Source organism: Colossoma macropomum, unplaced genomic scaffold, assembly GCF_904425465.1.
Source record: "Colossoma macropomum unplaced genomic scaffold, Colossoma_macropomum, whole genome shotgun sequence".
NCBI classification, from domain to species: domain Eukaryota; kingdom Metazoa; phylum Chordata; class Actinopteri; order Characiformes; family Serrasalmidae; genus Colossoma; species Colossoma macropomum.
The window spans coordinates 2,242,750-2,261,751 of NW_023495878.1; the positions used below are offsets into that span (position 1 = coordinate 2,242,750).

A 19,002-nucleotide genomic window follows, 5' to 3' on the forward strand; every position below is an offset into this window, starting at 1 on the left:
CCATCATAAACTCACAGAAGAAAAAAACTCAAACTTTATGTGGCTTTTTTTTTTTACTTGCGGCACTTTGCCTGAAAATATGAACATACATCATCTAGAACTTGAAAAATATTTAAATCCTTCATTTAGTTGAGAATGTAGTTGGTTTCAGCATCGCTCCAAAAGTGTTTTGCTGCGTCTCGCGGCGAAGCTGCTTGCTTATTTCCAATACAGCAGTCTGTTTTCACACACGCGCAGACTGAGAAATATGAAAGAAATCAGAGTAAGAGTTTACAAGCACTGAGAAATCTGATTATTGAGCTAAAATCCAGCTCTCTTTATCGGATTTCTCAATTGGATTTCTAGATCAGAGTATGGTGTTTACATGACCATTTGAGTAATCGGATAACTGCAGAAATCCGATAATGATCGGATTATTGAGCGCATGTAAACACATTCATTGAAACCGCTGTTGTACGCCTAATTTGATTTTTCAGATGGCAAAATGTGACATTTTATTCACTCTTGTTTAATTTTTGCTAAATTTCACAGGTGACATACTCACTCCACTAATCTGTTGTCTCTGTGGTGCTCATCACGTCTGGTGCAAAGTTTTGTAGACAATTAAAAGGCACTTTTAATATATGATTCTGTTGTTGACATCTTGCTGAAATTTGTTGTTAACTCGCTTTACAAAAATGTACTGTAGTGCACTTTTAAAGCAACCTTCCCAACCCTGTCAACAGTGGTCCTGTGATCAGAAACTGACCAGTGATAAATGGGGTAGATGGTGGCTGACAAATTGTGCATGGACTACAGTCTCTATAGGCCTTAAAGTAGGTGGACCTCTTAAAGTGGTCAGTGAGTGCAAGCACAAGGTAGGTGGATGGTGAGTGTAAGCTTCTCTTTATTTGTCCATTTTCTTTCCCCACAACAGGAGGAGGGTCCGAAAGATCACCGTGATGGCCATGACCAGGCAGTGTCACCTGGCTCAGAGTCCAGGACGGTGACGGTTGCTGGCGGTAACCAGAGCAGAGTCAGGTCGATGGCGACGCAGTTGTTGGCCAAGTTTGAAGAAAACGCCCCATCACCTTCGGTCACTGCGATGCGGAGACAGGTGTTTGTGTGTGTGTGCGTGTTGGCGTGCGTGTCTGTGTTGGTGTTCTGTAGGTCATTGTGTGCGTTTGTGTGCGTTTGTCTGACTGTTTGGATTCGTGTGTTTGATCTTTGAGGACTGTTATGCTAATAGAGCGCTGTCAGTCATTGCTTGGTGGGTAGTGAGGTGCTGCAGTGATGGACTGAATGCTGCCGGACGTAGTCTCTGCTTTTAGAAGATTCCGGTTGAGGTTAACTGGTAAAGCAGACTTGCTGCTACTGTTACTGCTATAGAACAGTGTGTGCTGTGTAGCTGAGACTGAGCGATCACTGCTGTAGTGATTCAGTGTCTTAATCTGGGAATGATGTTGTTTGGTGGTTGCAGTAATATAGAAACTGCATTGTAGTCAGGCCTGTCACAATTATTATGTAATCACAGTTTTTTGAGATGATCATAATTATCATATTAATGAAGCACTGAGCATTTGATGTATGCAGCCACATGCAAAGGTTTAGCCAAATAATGTTTATTTTGATTGTGTAAATAAATTAACATATCCTCTATAGAGAACACACTTCTGCACATTTTAATGCACAGTTACTGTTTAGTTGTGCAATTTAACATATTGGAAAAAAATTAAAACACAGAATGTGACCTGTGCAGAAGTTATGACTATTTTTTGTTTATTTTTTTTTATATTTTAAAGTAAATAGAATAAATACATAAGTAAGTAAGTAAGTAAGTAAGAAAGTAAGTAAATAAATAAATAAATAAATATAAATTGTGCAGTAACATTTGCACAAAAATGCCAGTTGTAAGTTTGTTCCCTGTAGAGGGCAATGACTGGTGACTGGGGGGTTCAAACTTTTGCATGTGACTGTATACTTTTGTTTTTTTTCTCTTAACGTATCTTTTCTTCATTCTGTGTTGTTTTCCTTTAATATTTTCAGACTTGTTTAGTTTCTTGTAGATTTAGTTGTTTGTTTACAGTGATTTAGAGTCAGACAAATCGTGGAATTACAACTAAAGCTGAAGTTAAACTGAACCTCAAATAAAATGCTAAATGACCAAATAAAAAAATGTTCATTTCAATGTACCACCCTTCCCGACCCTGTTATAGAAGTAGAACTGAAATGACCGTGGAGCAAATAGTTGAGCAAAATGGTTGATGATGTTTAGGTCAGATGATACTGTTCAGTTGTCATCAGCTTAAGAAAGAACACGAGACAATTAGTCGCTCGTCTAGTGACTGGAGTCCTTATTTTAGTCTCAATATTAAGGAGAAATTTTTATTTCTATTTAACACCCGCAGATGCTTACATGCTTTTGAATTGCTGTTGTTCTAATATTCTATTGACATGACTTTTAAGATCAGGGCACTAAAAATGATGTACTTAGATAAAAATACTTGGCTTGTTATCAATTATTCAGGGCCCATATCTTGGAAAACTGAATTTTCCTCACTTTTTAACAAATAAGGTGTTGATGTAGTCTGTAAACATTGTTTTAAAGCAAACTGTTCACTCCCCTTCAAAAGCAGCCTGTTATAAATTTTTTGTGATAAAAAATTTGTTAAAAATTTTATAAATTTTGAAACATTTTCATATTTCCACGTATTTAACCTACCGTAGTTTAGCTCAGTCTACTCACGCTAATGTTATAAGGAGAATCTCAGCCCAGACTGCTTTTTCAATGCAGGGCAGCCAAATTCAACAACAGACTCATTTACATTTATCAATAATAAAGGCACGGCGGCAAAAACAGCCTGTTTATTCTAAAGGACAAAGAGAGGTTAGGTGTAATAAATGGTGATGAGTGTTTTTGAGCATAAAACCACACAAATGTCATAAGTGGCTCTCAGAGGAATCAAAAAATCCAAGAAAAATGTAGGATATGGACCCTTTAAGTAAAAGAGGAAGTCACTGCTGTCGGAACAAAACCAAAATGGTAACTTTACAGCAGAAGGAAAAACATACTTTGCTTTTCATGTAAGTCAATGGAACCAGACTTTCTTCCAAGTAAGTTTAGGCAATTTCTTTTGGTCCAGTCATCATGAAATTTACACACAATGTAAAGAGCAACAGGCATTTTCAAATTATGTGAAAAACTGAAAAATTATTACAAAATGGAGATACGAGGTTTTGTTCCGACAGCAGTGAAGTACATTAGAGAAGGTCTGCTATTATGAAATTATTTCTTATGAACTGATATTATGTGCCAAAAATGCTCATTATTTGATCATCTACAATAACTGCTGAAGTCTTACAATGATTGATTCAAGTGTAAATTAAGCACAGTGTAGCAGATCAGAGAAATTATAGTGCCCTCTAGAGAAAAAATGCACTTTTCATCATAGTATTTCTTTAAAGGGGAACTCCACCCATTTTTCAAAACTTTCTGCATAATTAAATGGTTGAGATGTAACAAAGTTATTCCGAGTGGTTTGGTTTGAAATGCTCCATTCTAGAGAAATTTACAGTCAGAGTTGTTCACAGTGGTGGTGATGGGAACAAGACGCCCACCTCTAAAAGCTCCCTTGCAGAAAGTTATTAAGTTACATTAAATGCTTATGAATACTTATGTCTGAGACATTAAGGTAGTTTTGTGACAAAGTTTTGGCCTAAAACGTATTTTAATCAATCTGTTAATAGTTTAGGGATACATGAAGGGTGTTCTAAGCAAAGCAGACCCCAAAGAAAACTTTTTTTCAGATTCATGACTATTTTACCATTTGCGACATTACATATAACAATTTAGAAGACACATGTAGGCTCACTGGTGGTTTGGATAGTAAATAAAATGGCTGTATTTGTGATGTAGACATGGCGACCCCGGTTCCTATCACCACTACTGTCTCTACAATGAACCATTTCATGTCATTTATGTCAAACCAACCTGAGCAACTTTGTTTAGATCTCAGCCACTGAAATACGCAGACATTTTGAAAATTTGGTGGGATTCCTCTTTGCTGTGAAGGTTCCAGCAGTCTTTATTTTGTTTACAGTGGGTCAAGCACAGCCACAGCCATGGAATAACAAATAAAATGAATGTAAAATCTAAATTTAAATAGTTGAATTAGAAGGTAATTTCAATATACTACCCTCCCTGACCCTCCCATGTAAGTGGAAATAAAATTTAATTAGTTTTGCAACCACTGAATATTTTAAAACGATTCAAATCAATTCATTTTCACAAGTTCTTCTTTGTGATGTTTTATGAATAACATAATAACAAATCTATTAAGTACTTATTTTTTATTGGCTTGGCCAAATATCTATATATATACATATCTATAGCCAGTGCTAGCTCCCACAGCTCTCTCTGGACTTTTGTAGCTCTTCTGTAATTAACCATTTGATCTGCCATGCCCATGCCAGAGTGGCTCCATGCCAAATCTGGACCAAATCACGTGTGCTTCTCCTCTCCCCGAACCTCCGAGTGAACCTGTGCCTCCAGCCCCAGTTCCTGCATGGAGAAAGGTATGCACCGAATGCGTCCCCCAAGACCCCCTTTGAGGTAGTAGACGTACTCGCGTGAATCTTGATTTTCAGATAATGGTGCTGTGCATTGTGGAGCAGGTGTGATGTCCCTGTGTGCTCTGTCTAGAAAAAGCGTACGCAGCAGCAGGAGCTGATGAGCTTCCGCTACAAGGAAATGATCAAAGTGCACTCTCTGCCCAGCAGAAGCGAGCAGGTAAAGACACCTGTGCCATAGAGCAGGATAGGTAGTGTAGACTGTTCACTTAGTGACCTCACGTAGTGACCTCTCGTATCTTTTCCCCACTGTGGCCTGTGATGAGTTATCAGTTATGCTGGTGTTTCTGTTCTATAGGTAGCTAAACAGCTCATGTGTTAGTGCTGTGTGTGTTTGCATCATGCCTCTTGTTTAGTACTTTTAGTACTCTTTGATTAGTACAAATGTTTATCAGTTGCAAATAAGAGAACAATGTGCTCCTGTTTGTGCAACTTTCTGACCGTTATTTTAGAGCTGGTTTTATTTTGTTTGACCTGCGGTCTCTGAATCGTGTGAATGCCTTGTGAGGGAGAGAGCGAGTGTGTGTGTGTGTGTGTGTTCGAGCCTGGGGTGTTCTAAGTTGCAACGAAGGTTGTGTTCTATGTGTTTTTATTATTAGTGACCGCAAGGCAATGAACATGTGATGTGGAGTAGTTTAACTGAACAGTTTTCACAAACTGAATGATTGTATCAGTGACTGACTGGTGCTGTGGTAGATTCAAGGAGAGCACAGAGTAGAGCCTGACCAGTATATTGATTGGCTGAAAATACTGGCTGATATTGATGGCCAATGAAAAATGAAATTCATACTCATGAGCTTCCAACGACAGGTTTTTACCTTAGACAGTTGAACACCTTCTATGTAACTATAATATTTTGTTGATGTCGGAACAAAACCTTGTATTTCCAAAATGCTAACTTTACAGGAAAAGGAAAAAACCTACTTTATTTAAGTCAATGGAACCAGACGTTTTTCCAAGTTACTTCGGCTCATTTCTTTCATCCATTCGTCATGAAATCTACACACAATGGCCAACAGGCATTTTCAAATCATATCAAAAAACAGAAAAATGACACAAATGGAGTTACGTGGTTTTGTTCCAATAGCAGCGATATAGTGGTGTTATGAGTAATTCATTTTTTCAATGCATAGTTTAGAATTCCTCTGATTTAACTGCATCGATCATAAAAGAAAAAAAAAAATCAGAATTGTTTACATTGATCAAAGCTGCACTATGTAAGATTGTGGGATTTGGATCACATCTTCATCAGTATTATGTTGATTTTGCATTTGAGTTGTAAATATAGAGGCAAAAAAAGTCCGTGTGTGTGACGTTCATACATTAAGACGTGTGATGTGGTCTAAAAACTCCTGTGAAATCCTACCCAACTTAACCCTTGTGTGGTGTTGATGTGTTTGTTACTCAGTGGTCTGGTGACCCACCCCACAATTGTTTTTTTTTTAATCAATACAGCCAAAACAATTTATGTAAAAATACCAGATGTTTAAAATATCATAAGTGTCCAGAGTAGGGTTCTCCTTTAGCAGCTGTAGCCAGTCAGCAGCCTGTCCATGTTGTCCACCCTCACACACAAACACACACAAACACACATGGATTATTTTATATGTTCTTCACAGGAAATGAGCAAAGGCCAAGAAATCTGAGGTTGAAATAATAATAAATCGCATCATTTTTTCTTTATATAAACATACGCACACTGTATTTTAGCATGTTTTTTCCTCCTGACTCAGTAATGCTACTTCTTTTTGAATTTAACAAAAAATCTTACATAGTGCAGCTTTAATTGCTAAAAATGAATGATGAATTCATCAAAATAAACATGTAACCTACCTGTTGTGATTAGCCATTTTCTTCCATCTTCGGTGCTTGAGTGGCTCAGGCAGCATTCACAGGCTCACCTTGGATGTGAATGATGAAGGAAATGCTGAATGAGAGATTTACACACCAGTGTTCAGCCCTGCTGATCCTAAACAAACCAAACAACAGCCATGTTCATTTTTGCAACTTGAACTTTGACAACTCTCACTACATATGTAGATACTTTGAAGAGAAGCCACTAATAATTATGTAATACTGAAACTCATACACATACATGATACACGCCATTCATTCTCTGTTTTAGCTTAAACAGCTTGATTTTGTAGAGTTGGTGTGAAGAATATAGTAGTGCAAGCTGCTGTGAACCCAAACAAAGCTCTCTTTATTTGGAAGAACCCACGACATGCAGGCTACACTGAACTTGAACTCACAAAACACGACTTAACTGCAGCAGCCCAGCTAAACAGCGTGCGCTCCTCAGAGCGGCCTGAGTGGAATTCCTTTAATGAACTATAAAACTGCTTAAAGAAAGTTGCATCGCTGAATTGCGTTGAAAATCAAATTGCTAATGTAATAATCATATTAAGTGTATTTAAATCAAATCAAATCGGTCTTTATCCACAAAAGTCGCTTTTGAATCGAATCAAAAACCAATGAATCATGAATTGGATGAAGTTGATACACTGTCATCTCAGAGATTCACACCCCTATATGATAGTAGTCCACTGCAATAAATGTACTCTTGAAGAGTGAAAACACCTTAAATCCAGTCAGTATGTCTAGTATTTCTCTTTATCATATTTGCTACATTTTAAAGTCATTTTGTTAAGTGAACTTTTTATCTGGTAAGGTCGTTTTAACTTATTCTATTGGCAGATATTTTTTCTTAGACATGATACAACAATCAAGGAATCTGTCGATAGAATAAGACACTTTCACAAGATAAAATGACTTACAAGTATGACATTTCTAGAATTTGGCAAGGCAAGTTTATTAATATAGCACTTTTAATAAACAGAGCTAATTTAAAATGTTTGACAAACATAAAAGCAAAACCAAAAAAACATAAAAAAGGAAATTGGAGACAAAGTGTTTGTGTTGTTAAATTTAAATGAAAAGCTTAGTAAGAAAACAGAATAAAAAATGAAAATGAACATAAATGAGGCAAGTAAATATAAATGCTGTAAATAGATGCAATGCTGAAAATAAAGTGCACTAAGAATAAAGTCCAAGCTAGACAGAATAAGCTAAAATCCTCTTTTTATATTCTTACAGTAATATCATAATGAGGAATATTAGAAATACTGACCACATTTAGATGTCATTTTTTATAACCTGATAGTTTTGTGGGCTGAAAATGAAATGAGAAATGAATAATAAAGAATAATGTGATTCTTTTATGCAGAGAATTCAAATCAAGTCAAAGTTTATTTATATAGTGCTTTTTATAACATGCGTTGTCACAAAGCAGCTTTGCAGAAAAAATTCTGGGTCCGAGCCCCCCATGAGCAAGCCAGTGGTGACAGTGGGATGACGGTACCAACCCTTCCAGTTTACCATAATACTTTACGTCCATGACCCCCAGATCTGCACCTTTTATCTAACAGGGGAAACTAATTACCAAAGGCTCGACTAAACAAGTAGGTTTTTAGCCTAGACTTAAAGACTTAAAGAGTCCTGAACACTGACTGGAAGATTATTTCAAAGCTGGGGGGCTTTGTATGAGGAGGCTCTCCCCCTGATGTAACTTTATTAATTCTAGGTACTAATAGTGAGCCAGCACATTGTGATCTAAGTAGGCATGATGGTTCACTCAGGTACTGAGGGTTCATTTAGAGCTTTATATGCCAGTAAAACATTTTTGTACTCAATGCGGAATTTAACTGGCAACCAGTGCAGGTTTGATAAAACTGGGCTGATATGGTCGAATCTTCTAGTTCTTGTAAGGACTCTGGCTGCAGCGTTCTGAATTAAATAAAGCTTTATGAAGAGAATTAATGGAAAATAAAAGCTAATTAACAGAATATTGTAAAGAATTATGGGCGGCCCCACCCCTAGTGCTTCAATATTGTATATCATTTAAGGCAATTTGAGTTTCTGCTGTTTTTAATTGCATTTAAGAAGTGTGACAACTGAGAACTGACGGTCATATCAGTCAGTAAAACACTATTTAATTAAACCTATTGGAGTCAACATTTAAAATCTGATATATAAATCTAAAATTAGACCGGCTGATTACCAGAGTGATTATCAGAGTTATTATTAGCTCCTTAAAATTGGTGTCGGATGCATATCAGTTGGGCACTAATACAGAAAGTTAATTCCCCACTGATAGAACTGGCATAATGAGAGCAGCTGTACTTGTATGTGAGTGCAAGGAAGCATCATTTCCAATAAATTCATTTTTATTTTTTTTCTATTTGAATGTGTTGCCGTAAATGAATTGAAGCCATTCATCACGTCATTTCCGTCTCATGCATTTCTTCCTCCATGTTTGTCTCTCATTGGTAGAGGTACATTAAGATGTACACAGGGGGAGTGAGCTCATTGGCTGAGCAGATAGCCAATCAGCTCCACAGACAGCAGGATGACCTCAAGCCCCTTCTTGACAAGCGGGAGCTGGTAAGCTCATGCTTAACACTGAGTGTGTGCGTGTGAACCAGTTACCGCAGCTTTACTAGTACACCAGTTTGGCTCACACTGTGTTTGTGTGTCTGTCTGTCTGTCTTTGTAATCCAATTTCTCTACACAGACTGCAGCTTTGTGAGATTTCACCTGTGCGTCTCTGCCAGAGTGCAGCACTGCAGATAACTGCCGTGTGTTCAGCACAGCAAATGCCTTAACCCTCTAACGCTGCGCAGTAATCTTTCATCTTTAATACAGACAATAAAATGTACGGTACAGTGCAAAAGCCAGAGACTGCCCTTTATTTTATGAATTTCCAGTCAAAACAGCCATTAAGTAAACCTTATTCCTTTTTCAAGAGATATTTCTGAGGAGATCAGGTATAAGACCATTTACCTGCATAAGGAAGGTGAAAGTCAAGGAAAACAAGTGAAAAAATAGAAGTTTCCAAAACTGGAGAAACAGCGATGCAGAGAAAATGAGACTCCTAACAACCGTGCAAGACCTGGTAGACACTAAAACTGTCCCCATCAGATAAACAGCACTTACATCTTTGAGAGAGACGAGAAAATCAAGCTGCTTCAGATCTGAAAACATCCACAGGTGTTTCTGTCCATCCTTCCACTGTGAGAAGACAACTCAGCGCTATGGGTCTGAAAGGATGTGTAGCTGTGAAAAGGAGAGAAAAGGAGACACATCGAACAAAGAAGCTGCTGGTGTTCTCAGAACAGTGTACTGACCACCCCAGAGTCCAGAACTCAACATCACTGAATGTGTTCATTACCTTGACTGAGAGAAGCAGAACATGCTAAATGAGCTTCTGAGACTGAACTCTGGAGGTGTGAAAATATCCCTGCAGATTTCTTTGTAAAACTGAATATGAGTCTCCTGAAAAGAGGAGAAGCTGTAATAAAGGTAAAGTGTGGACACTAAATACTGAAATTGCCATATAATGTTTAGTTCTTGAGGCTTTTGTTGACTGTAAATGAAGCAGTTGAAGGGTGTTCTCTGTCTTTTGCATAGTATATAATAATATACATTTATGCCTATTTAACCAAACATTTGCCAGTTTGCCTTGTTGAAGCCACCATGTCTGAAGGGCACTTTTGAAAAGGGTTCTTGCTTGACATCATAACAATAGAAGAACCCTTTTTAGTGCTGTATAGAACCATCACAGCACATTCTCCATTAATCTGAAGAATCTGTTTGCTTTGCAAAGAACCCTTTAATCATGCAAAGGGTTCTTTGAATGTTCATGGTTCTATATAAAACCATTTTCTTTACTGAAAAGAACCATCTTTGTACACTCCATTGTTATGCAGCCTACAGTGGAGTATCACCATTCCATGAACACATTAAAGGACCCATATCCTAGATGTTTTTTGTATTTTATTTTTTCCTCTGCCATTCACTTGTGATGTTTATATGGTTATATACACTAAAAAAGTCATCATTCATTTTTACATTATGTTTTCCAACCATTAGAATTAAACGGGTTAAGAAATAATTTAAGACAGAAGATATAAGATGACTGAACTCTGTTCTGATTGGCTGTCCTGTATTGTGCATCATTCCAAAAGCACTCAGAGCTGAAACAATCCTTACAACTTCAGTGGGAATGGGTGGAGCTAAACTGTTGTAGGCGGAAATATGTAAATTAGTTGGTTATTTCAGGAGCAATGAACTAAAAAAATTAGAAACAGGCTGTTTTTTGCAGCATAGTTTCCATATATGGACTGGGGAGTGGATGGTATGTTTTGAAGGTTTAACAATAGCCACGTTTACATGCAGCCTGATAATCCGTTAATAATCCGACTAATAGCTCAATCGGAATAGAATACGTCCATGTAAACACCTCAATCGGAATAGTCTAATCCGATTGAGGCCATTCGGAATACAATTTCTATCCGATTAAACGAGGTGGGTAAACTTCTAAATAATCCGTTAAATATAAGAATAATAGCCATGTAAACGCCTGAATCCGATTACATTCCAATCGGAACGTGTAAGTATGTTCTGCGCATGTGCGTCGCGTCACGGCGAAAGTTTACACCGCTCAACATGGCGGAGCAGAAACTGGTCTGGACCTCACGTGATGTTCGCTGTCATGGTAACGTTTACTCTAAGCGCTACTCCACGCATGCGCGTCATTTTGCATCGGATTACTTGTAGTGAGCATGTAAACGAAGATTTTCCATCAGATTGTTGAATAGAGTGCATATAAACACCTCAGTCTAAATCTGTAATCGGATTGTATTCAATCGGATTGGCAAAAATCGTTGCATGTAAACATAGCCAATGTTTATATATTAGCTTATATCAAACTCTTTTATATAAAAAAGTGAGACAAATTCAGTTTTCCATGATATGGGCCCTTTAGAAACAGCAGAAAATTGTTGACTCAAATGCAAAAAAGTGAGCAATTGGTATAATATAGGTACTGAAGCAATACATTTTCTTTTGCTAAGTATGGAGAAAACATGTCAAAATTGATATGTGTGGTATTCGACTGTGTAATACAGATGTGACATATAAAGATTCTTCTGAAAAACACTTCAGTATTCTTTCATAAGCTTTTGACTGTTCCCTTTAACCTGTATCCTGCAGGGCTCTCAGCGGAAGGAGTTCCCGGTGAGCGTGGGTGGCAGCGATGTGTGTTACTTCTGCAGCCGGCGAGTGTATGTGATGGAGAGACTGAGCGCCGAGGGGAAGTTTTTCCACAGGAGCTGCTTCCAGTGTGACCACTGCAACTCCACACTGCGTATCTCCAACTACACCTATGACCAGCTCCAAGGTGTGTTTACTGTCTTGCTCTCTTTGTGAAGACCAAATATTCCCAGAGTCAAATATGAAAATACAATGTACAGCAGGAAGTTTCCATTCCAACCAACAGGAGCTCATATTATATAACTTACCAACTGTTTCAAGACTGAGAGCAACTGATTAAGGGTGTTTCTGCAACAACCGGCCCTTTTGGCTGTACAAATGTTTAGAAAATGAACCTCAACAAAAATGAATTTTGAGTATGAGAGTCTGTAGTACAAATAATGAGCTATACAAATGCATGTAATTTCAAACTGTTAATCTGAGCTGAATTTGTCTTTACAGTGAATTCAATCCGATTTGAATTTGTCTCTACAGTGAATTTAATTCAATTTGAATGTCTTTATAGTGAATTTAATCCAATTAGATTTTTTCTATACAGTGAATTTAATCTGAATTGAATTTGTCTCTACAGTGAATTTAATCCGATTTAAATTTGTCTTTATAGTGAATTTAATCCGAACTGAATTTGTCTTTGCAGTGAATTTAATCTAAATTGAATTTGTCTTTATAGTGAATTTAATCTAAATTGAATTTGTCTTTATGATGAATTTAATCTGATCTGAATTTGTCTTTACAGTGAACTTAATCCGATTTGAATTTGTCTTTGCAGTGAATTTGATCCGATTTGAATTTGTCTTTATAGTGAGTTTAATCTAAATTGAATTTGTCTTTACAGTGAATTTAATCCGATTTGAATTTGTCTCTACAGCACTCTAATCTTTTGCAATAAAAACATAAATACATATACATTTGTAATATACAGAATATGTAATATATAATAAACAAAAATATTACCATGTTAATACATTTATATGAACAGGTCAGTTTTTGACTACTGGATTAAATGTAGTTATAGAATACATAAACATACGAAATGAAGCTCACATGAAGATAAACGTGTAATATGAATGTAAAGGCTTCAGTTTTGCTGATAAAATATGTGGCTGCATTTTAAGGTATTTGACCTACGTTCTCTGGATGTGTTCACTCTGGCAGCACTTTGAGTAATAAAAATAATCACACAGCACTTACAGAATTTTCTGCCCTTAGTTGCAGTTATTTTGTGCTGCTGTTTCAGTAATTTTTTTTATGGCTCTTGTCACAAAGACTGCTGTTTTTACTGTGTCAGCTGGGTCTTGCCGTGGGCGACACTCGTCCCTTTGGACAAACTGCTCTGTTGTTTTGAATCTGCAGTCATAAGGTCTGATGTGTGTGTGTGTTAGGGAGGACAGGAGCATTATTGTTGGCCACAAGCGACACTGTCACACACACACACACACACACACACACACACACACACACACACACACACACTCACACACAGCACAATAGAGCTCTTGGCAAGCCGATACTTACAAGTATTTTTTTGAAAATCAAAATTAAAGCATCCTGCAAACATTCAGCCAATGGACTCTTCTGGGTCACATGAGTTGAAGATTTGAAAAAGAGGCGGTATTGGTTGGTCTTCTACCGCAATATAAATACAACTCTCAGCCTCGCTCACTAATTACACCATTCTTTTCGCTCTGTATGAGTAGGGAAGTTCTACTGTAAGCAGCACTACAGCTACAGGCTGGCGGGATTGGCTCAGAGGAAGAGGCCGGCTCCGACCCCGGCAGTTCGTCCTACTCAGGTACTGCTACTGCTGCCTTTGGCTTACACCAGTGGTCCCTAAACCTCTGGAGAAGTACTGCACTGCATATTTGATGTGTTCCCTGCCCAGGACTTGTTAATTTAGCTGATTAGTTGGATCAGTGGAGGGAAAATTGATCAAATTGTGCAGGCCGGAGGTACTCCTGGACCGCAAATGGGAACATCTATCTCACCCTCAGTCTGAGGCATGTGTCAGACTCCAGTCCTGGAGGGCCACAGCATTGCAAAGTTTAGTGTTTTCCTGATTTGAGACACCTAGTTATGCTATACCATACTATTATGACTACTTGAAAGGGGAATTCCACTGTCTTTTTAAAAATTCAGTGGTTGAGATGCAAACAAAGTCATTCAGAGTGGTCTGATGTGAAATGCTCATTTCAAGAAAAACTTGCTCGGATTTCTCTACAGTGGTGGTTATGGGAACCAGGAATTGTGAACTACAACACAAATATAGCCGTTTTATTTACTATGCACAACCATCAGTGAACCTACACGTGTCTTCTGAGTTCTTCTGTGTAATGTTGATGTTGTTAAAATAGTGGTAAAAAAAAAAGTCTTTAGAAAATATTTTGTCCTGTTTGTTCTCCTCCGCCATGCTTGGGGTTTATTGAAAGGTTTTAGGCCAAAACCTTCTCAAAACTGTCATAAAATAATATCTCTGATATCAGGCAGTGTATTCATAACCATAACTGTATGTAATAACTTTCTGTGAGTGTAGTAACCTTTTTTAAGAGGTGGACGCCTGGTTCCTGTCACCACCACTATGAAGAATACTGACTCAGCAGGTTTCGCTAGAATGGGGTATTTCACACCAAATCATTCTGAATGACTTTTTTCACATCTTAACCATTTAATTTAGTAAAAATGCTGAAAAATCGATGGAATTCCTTTTTAAGGAATTACCAGGCCTTTCATAAGTTTAATCAGGGTAAATACTACACCCTGCATTATTATGGCCCTCCAAGATCCGAGTCTCATTTATCAACTGCGCTGTTTTTGTACATAAACTGTGCATATTGTCAGGATCATTGGACAAAAACGTCATATCTCTAAAACTGTAACTTTACAGGAGAAGGAAAAAAACATCATTAATTTTTAATAGAAGCGAATGAGCGAAAGAGATTTTATTCCAAGCAATTTTGGACCATTCCTATTGTTTTTTTATCAACAAATTAAAGGCAGCTGGTATTTTCAAATTATGTAAAAAAAAATGAGAAATGATAAAAATGGAGAAGGTTTTGTTTCTATGTTCATTTCTATGCATAGAATGTATTTTATCAGTTTTCCTCTTGCAGATGAGAATGTGCATATATTTAGAAATAATAATAACCATGTGTAAGCAGAAACCCCTAGTGGTAGAAAAGAGTAAGTACAACAAAAGGGTGTAAATTTGGTTTGAAAAGCAGACGGGCAGAACAATCAATAAGTTAACAAATCCCCTATAGAGAACCCACTTCTGCACATTTTAATGCATAATTACTGTTTATTTGCTGCATTTAATATATTAGGTAAAAAACATAAAATGTGGTCTGTGCACAATGTATATTTAATTCAATCAAAATTTGCAGAAAAATAGCGTATTTTAAGTGTGTCTCTGAAGAGGATGTTAACTTATTTTCACTTAGAAAATTGACACACACAAACACACACACACACATATGTATATATATATATATATATATATATATATATATATATATATATATATATATATATATATATATTGCTGTTGTCGGAAGGAAATCTTGTATCTCCAAAATGGTAACTTGACAGGAAAAGTAAAAAACCTAATTTACTTTTAATGTAAGTCAATGGAACCAGAGTTTTTCCAAGTAATTTTGGGCCTTTTCTTTTGGTCCATTCTTCATGAAATTTACACACAATGTAAAAAGCAACAGGCATTTTCAAATTATGCGATAAACTGAAAAATGTCAAAAATGGAGATACGAGGTTTTCTTCCAGCAGTTGCGAAATATATATATATATATATATATATATATATATATATATATATATATATATATATGTGTATAATTTTTTAAAAGTATGTTTGTAGTTGTTTTAAATGTAAGAACTAAATTTTTGCACATAACTGTTCATGTATGTGACAGCTGGGATAGGCTCCAGCACCCCACCGCGACCCAGAAGGATAAGCGGTTTAGATGATGTATGTACATGTATGTTCTGATTCATGTTGTTCAAAACAAGCAGTCCATTAGTTATTGAGCCTTTCAAAGGGAAGTTGTTTACATTATATAAATATACAAACTCTCAATTATTCCATGCTATGGCCCTGAAAGGATGTACTTTGAGAGGTACCGTTGGAGAGGTGCATATGGGGCATTGTAAGGCAAAATAGACCCCAAAGGAAACTTATTCCACTATTATAGCTACTATTATAGAGTTATAAATATCGTGTAAAATCTCATAAGACGCATGTACATTCTTTGGTTAATTGGAATCGTAAATAAAATGGCTATATTTATGCTATATAGACACAACCCCTGGTTCCCATCACCACCACTGTAAAGAAATCAGAACATTCTCTACATTTCACATCAAACCACTGTGAGACTTTGGTTCAGTCTCAACAATTGAATAATGCTGAAATTTGGAACATTTACTGGAATGTCCCTTTAAGTAAATAGAAACACATTTTTTCATGTCAGCTGAATAGCTTTTATTGCTTCTATTCTATGACGTTTCGTTTCAGTTTCAGTAACTGCTACATTACGAATGACAAACAGGTGGTAAAAGATGAGCAATGCCAACTTGTAATGTCTGCCTGCAGTGCATTTTCATGGCTGTAACTCAATCAGACTTACAACTGGAGCAGCTTCTCTATTTTTGGATCAGCTACTTTCTTTATCATGTCTAATGCTCTGTTTTTCTCCAGGCACCTCCTCCCACACCTCTGTCTGCCTCCTCCCTTGGATCAGCAGGCACAGTGACTCCCCCAGACAGCTGGTCCTCCAGCACCCCTCCTGACCTGCAGTCCAGGCTGGCCAAGCGGCTGTGTGGCACGCCGGAGCGCATTGAGCTGGAGAACTACAGGCCGTGCTTGCAGGAGCAGGGCAGCCCGCTGCAGGAGGTGCCGGAGGAGATGTTGGCACAGCATAACCTCAGCCTCAGCCTGCACGAGAAAGGGAGCGAGGAGCAGTCTAGGTAGGGTTCTCAGTCTAGGTAGGGTTCTCAAAGCACGTTCTAACTTAAGTTCTGAGTCTACTCTGCTGATCTAGTTTCAGGCCACTTCGACAGTATCAAAAACTTTTTTTTTCTACTGCAATCTAAACAAGTGTTGTACTCAATGACTCAAATCTGAATAGACTCTTTAAAGGGGAACTCCACCATTTTTAAAAATTTTGGCGTAATTCAATAATTAAAATGTAACCAAAGTCATTCAGAGTGGTGGATGTCAAATGGTTCACTGTAGAGAAAATTACCATCTCAGGATTCTTTACAATGGTGGTGATAGGAACCAGAGGTCACGACAACTACAACATTATTTGTAATCTTGAAAATGGTAAAATAGAAGTAATAATAGTGGAATACGTTTTCTTGGCTGCTATTTTTCTTTACAATGCCTTTTTATTCTCTGTAGAGGATGTTTTAACATATTTTCTCAGAAAATCAACAAAACAGGTGTGTTCAAACCTTTGCATACAACATTACATAACTTGAGACCCAGTTGGAATCACATTTGTGTTGACTGGTTATTCAGTTTAATGTGCTCAGCGCCTGAGGACAGAAACATGCTTTGTTTTTTGAACAAATTTTTAAAAAGAAATAACAAATAATTGCTAGAAGTGACGGTGGAGGGAATAACAAACAGAAAATATTCTCTGTGGTCTATTTCAACAATTCTGTTTTGTGAAACTCATTAGAAGTTACAGTTTCAGCTCTTACAGACAAGTGTGAGTCTTTTGTAAAGTTAATAAAATGATTAAATACATTTTCTCAGAATTGTTCTTACAAGAAAAGTTAAGAAATAAGAAAATTCTTAAAAAGTGTTTTTGATGAATAACTATTTGTCTAAAATTTGTGATGAAAAATATGAAAAAATAAAGGAAAAAAAGGAAATTGAGACAAAGAACTGAACATTTCACACCAAACTGTCTCACTCTGAATGAATGAAATGGTTTATGACTGAATGCAGACATTTTGAAAAATTAATGGAACCCCCACTTTAATAGCCCATGAAAAATTAAGCATTGGTCTGATTTGCGCGCTGCTGTGAGTCGCTCTCTAAAGCCTGAAATATTGATTTAAAAGTCAGAGGTGTCGGGTCGAATTTCACAGAAGCTTTTCTAACCACGTCATGCGTCTTTATGCATTAACATCACACACACAGACTCGTCTGGCTTAAATGCAAAATCAACATTATACTGATGAAGATATAATTCACTCACATCATCAGAAGACACATCCTTTACCGAGTTTTGAGTTTGTTTGAATACTCTTTCAATGATCTCACAACCATCAGATTCATCCGCTTGGAGAAGGGATCCAAAGCAAAACCCATGAACGCTGCAATTCCACATTTCCACCAAAGAGGTCTCCAAATCTCCAAACCGTACATAGTGCAGATGTGAAGCAGTGGTCACCAAGCCTGGTCCAGGAGATCTACTTTCCTGCAGAGCCTTGTTCCAACCCCAATCTGCCACGCCCACTCCAGCTAATTAACTCCTGAAGAAGTCTTTGATTGGCTGGATCAAATGCAGTAACAGTAGGTGAGGAGGTGCAGCATGTTAGATGCAGGTTGAAGCTAAACTCTGCAGGAAAGTAGATCTCCAGAAGAGAGTTGGTGACCACTGATGTGAAGAATGTGGGGAAAAAAATGCTGTTCCTAAGTGTTTCTGTCGCTGTCTCATAGTAACGATAGAGGGTTTTGTGGGAGTTTGTTTGTTCAGCTCATTTAGCAACAAGTTGCAAGTTGGGTAACATGTGATCCCTAATTGTTTAGAATGTGACTGTCATCTCTCTCTCTCTCTCTGTCTCTCTCTCTCTCACTCTCCCCCTCCCTCCCAGTAGCTCAGAATCAGAGCTAGAGGAACAGGGGGAGGCGTCCTGGAGGAGGAGTGAGGAGCCAGAGGCCGCGACAAATGGAATGAGGGAGTTGAACAGAGGGGTGGAGCAACGGGAGGAGGAAGAAGAGGACGATGAGGAGGATCGAGGGGAGGAGGAGGAAGAAGAAGAGGAGGTTTCTGAAGAAGAGGAGAATGACGAGGAATCCAGCGATGGTAGGAGACTTGCGCAGCTGTTTTTATTGACATTTTTTCACAGTTGTTGTGGTCAAATGTGTCCTAAAAGTAGTTTTTTTAACTGTTCAGAAAGAGTTTGGACTCCCAGAACCGTGGTGTTGTTGTTTTTACTGAAGTTTAGTCTCACTTCTACTGTTCCTCTCTGTCTTTCTCTCTTTTGTTTTATTGGATTGGTGGTATATATACATGTTCCCATACTTGTCTGTGG

General features: G+C 37.5%; 1 protein-coding gene across 3 annotated transcripts in view; it reads left to right on the forward strand.

Moving 5' to 3' along the window:
• The window catches only part of mical3b (microtubule associated monooxygenase, calponin and LIM domain containing 3b), a 62,483-nt gene that overhangs the window by 22,870 nt on the left and 20,611 nt on the right, over positions 1–19,002 (forward strand). For 2 of the 3 annotated variants that reach the window (XM_036563755.1, XM_036563756.1), the window contains exons 16-21: positions 917–1,096; positions 8,941–9,051; positions 11,662–11,848; positions 13,419–13,513; positions 16,430–16,698; positions 18,562–18,773. In XM_036563755.1, coding sequence (XP_036419648.1) covers positions 917–1,096; positions 8,941–9,051; positions 11,662–11,848; positions 13,419–13,513; positions 16,430–16,698; positions 18,562–18,773 — 1,054 coding nt within the window. The remainder of the gene's footprint in view (positions 1–916; positions 1,097–8,940; positions 9,052–11,661; positions 11,849–13,418; positions 13,514–16,429; positions 16,699–18,561; positions 18,774–19,002) is intronic. The other variant, XR_005006838.1, reaches the window with a different exon arrangement.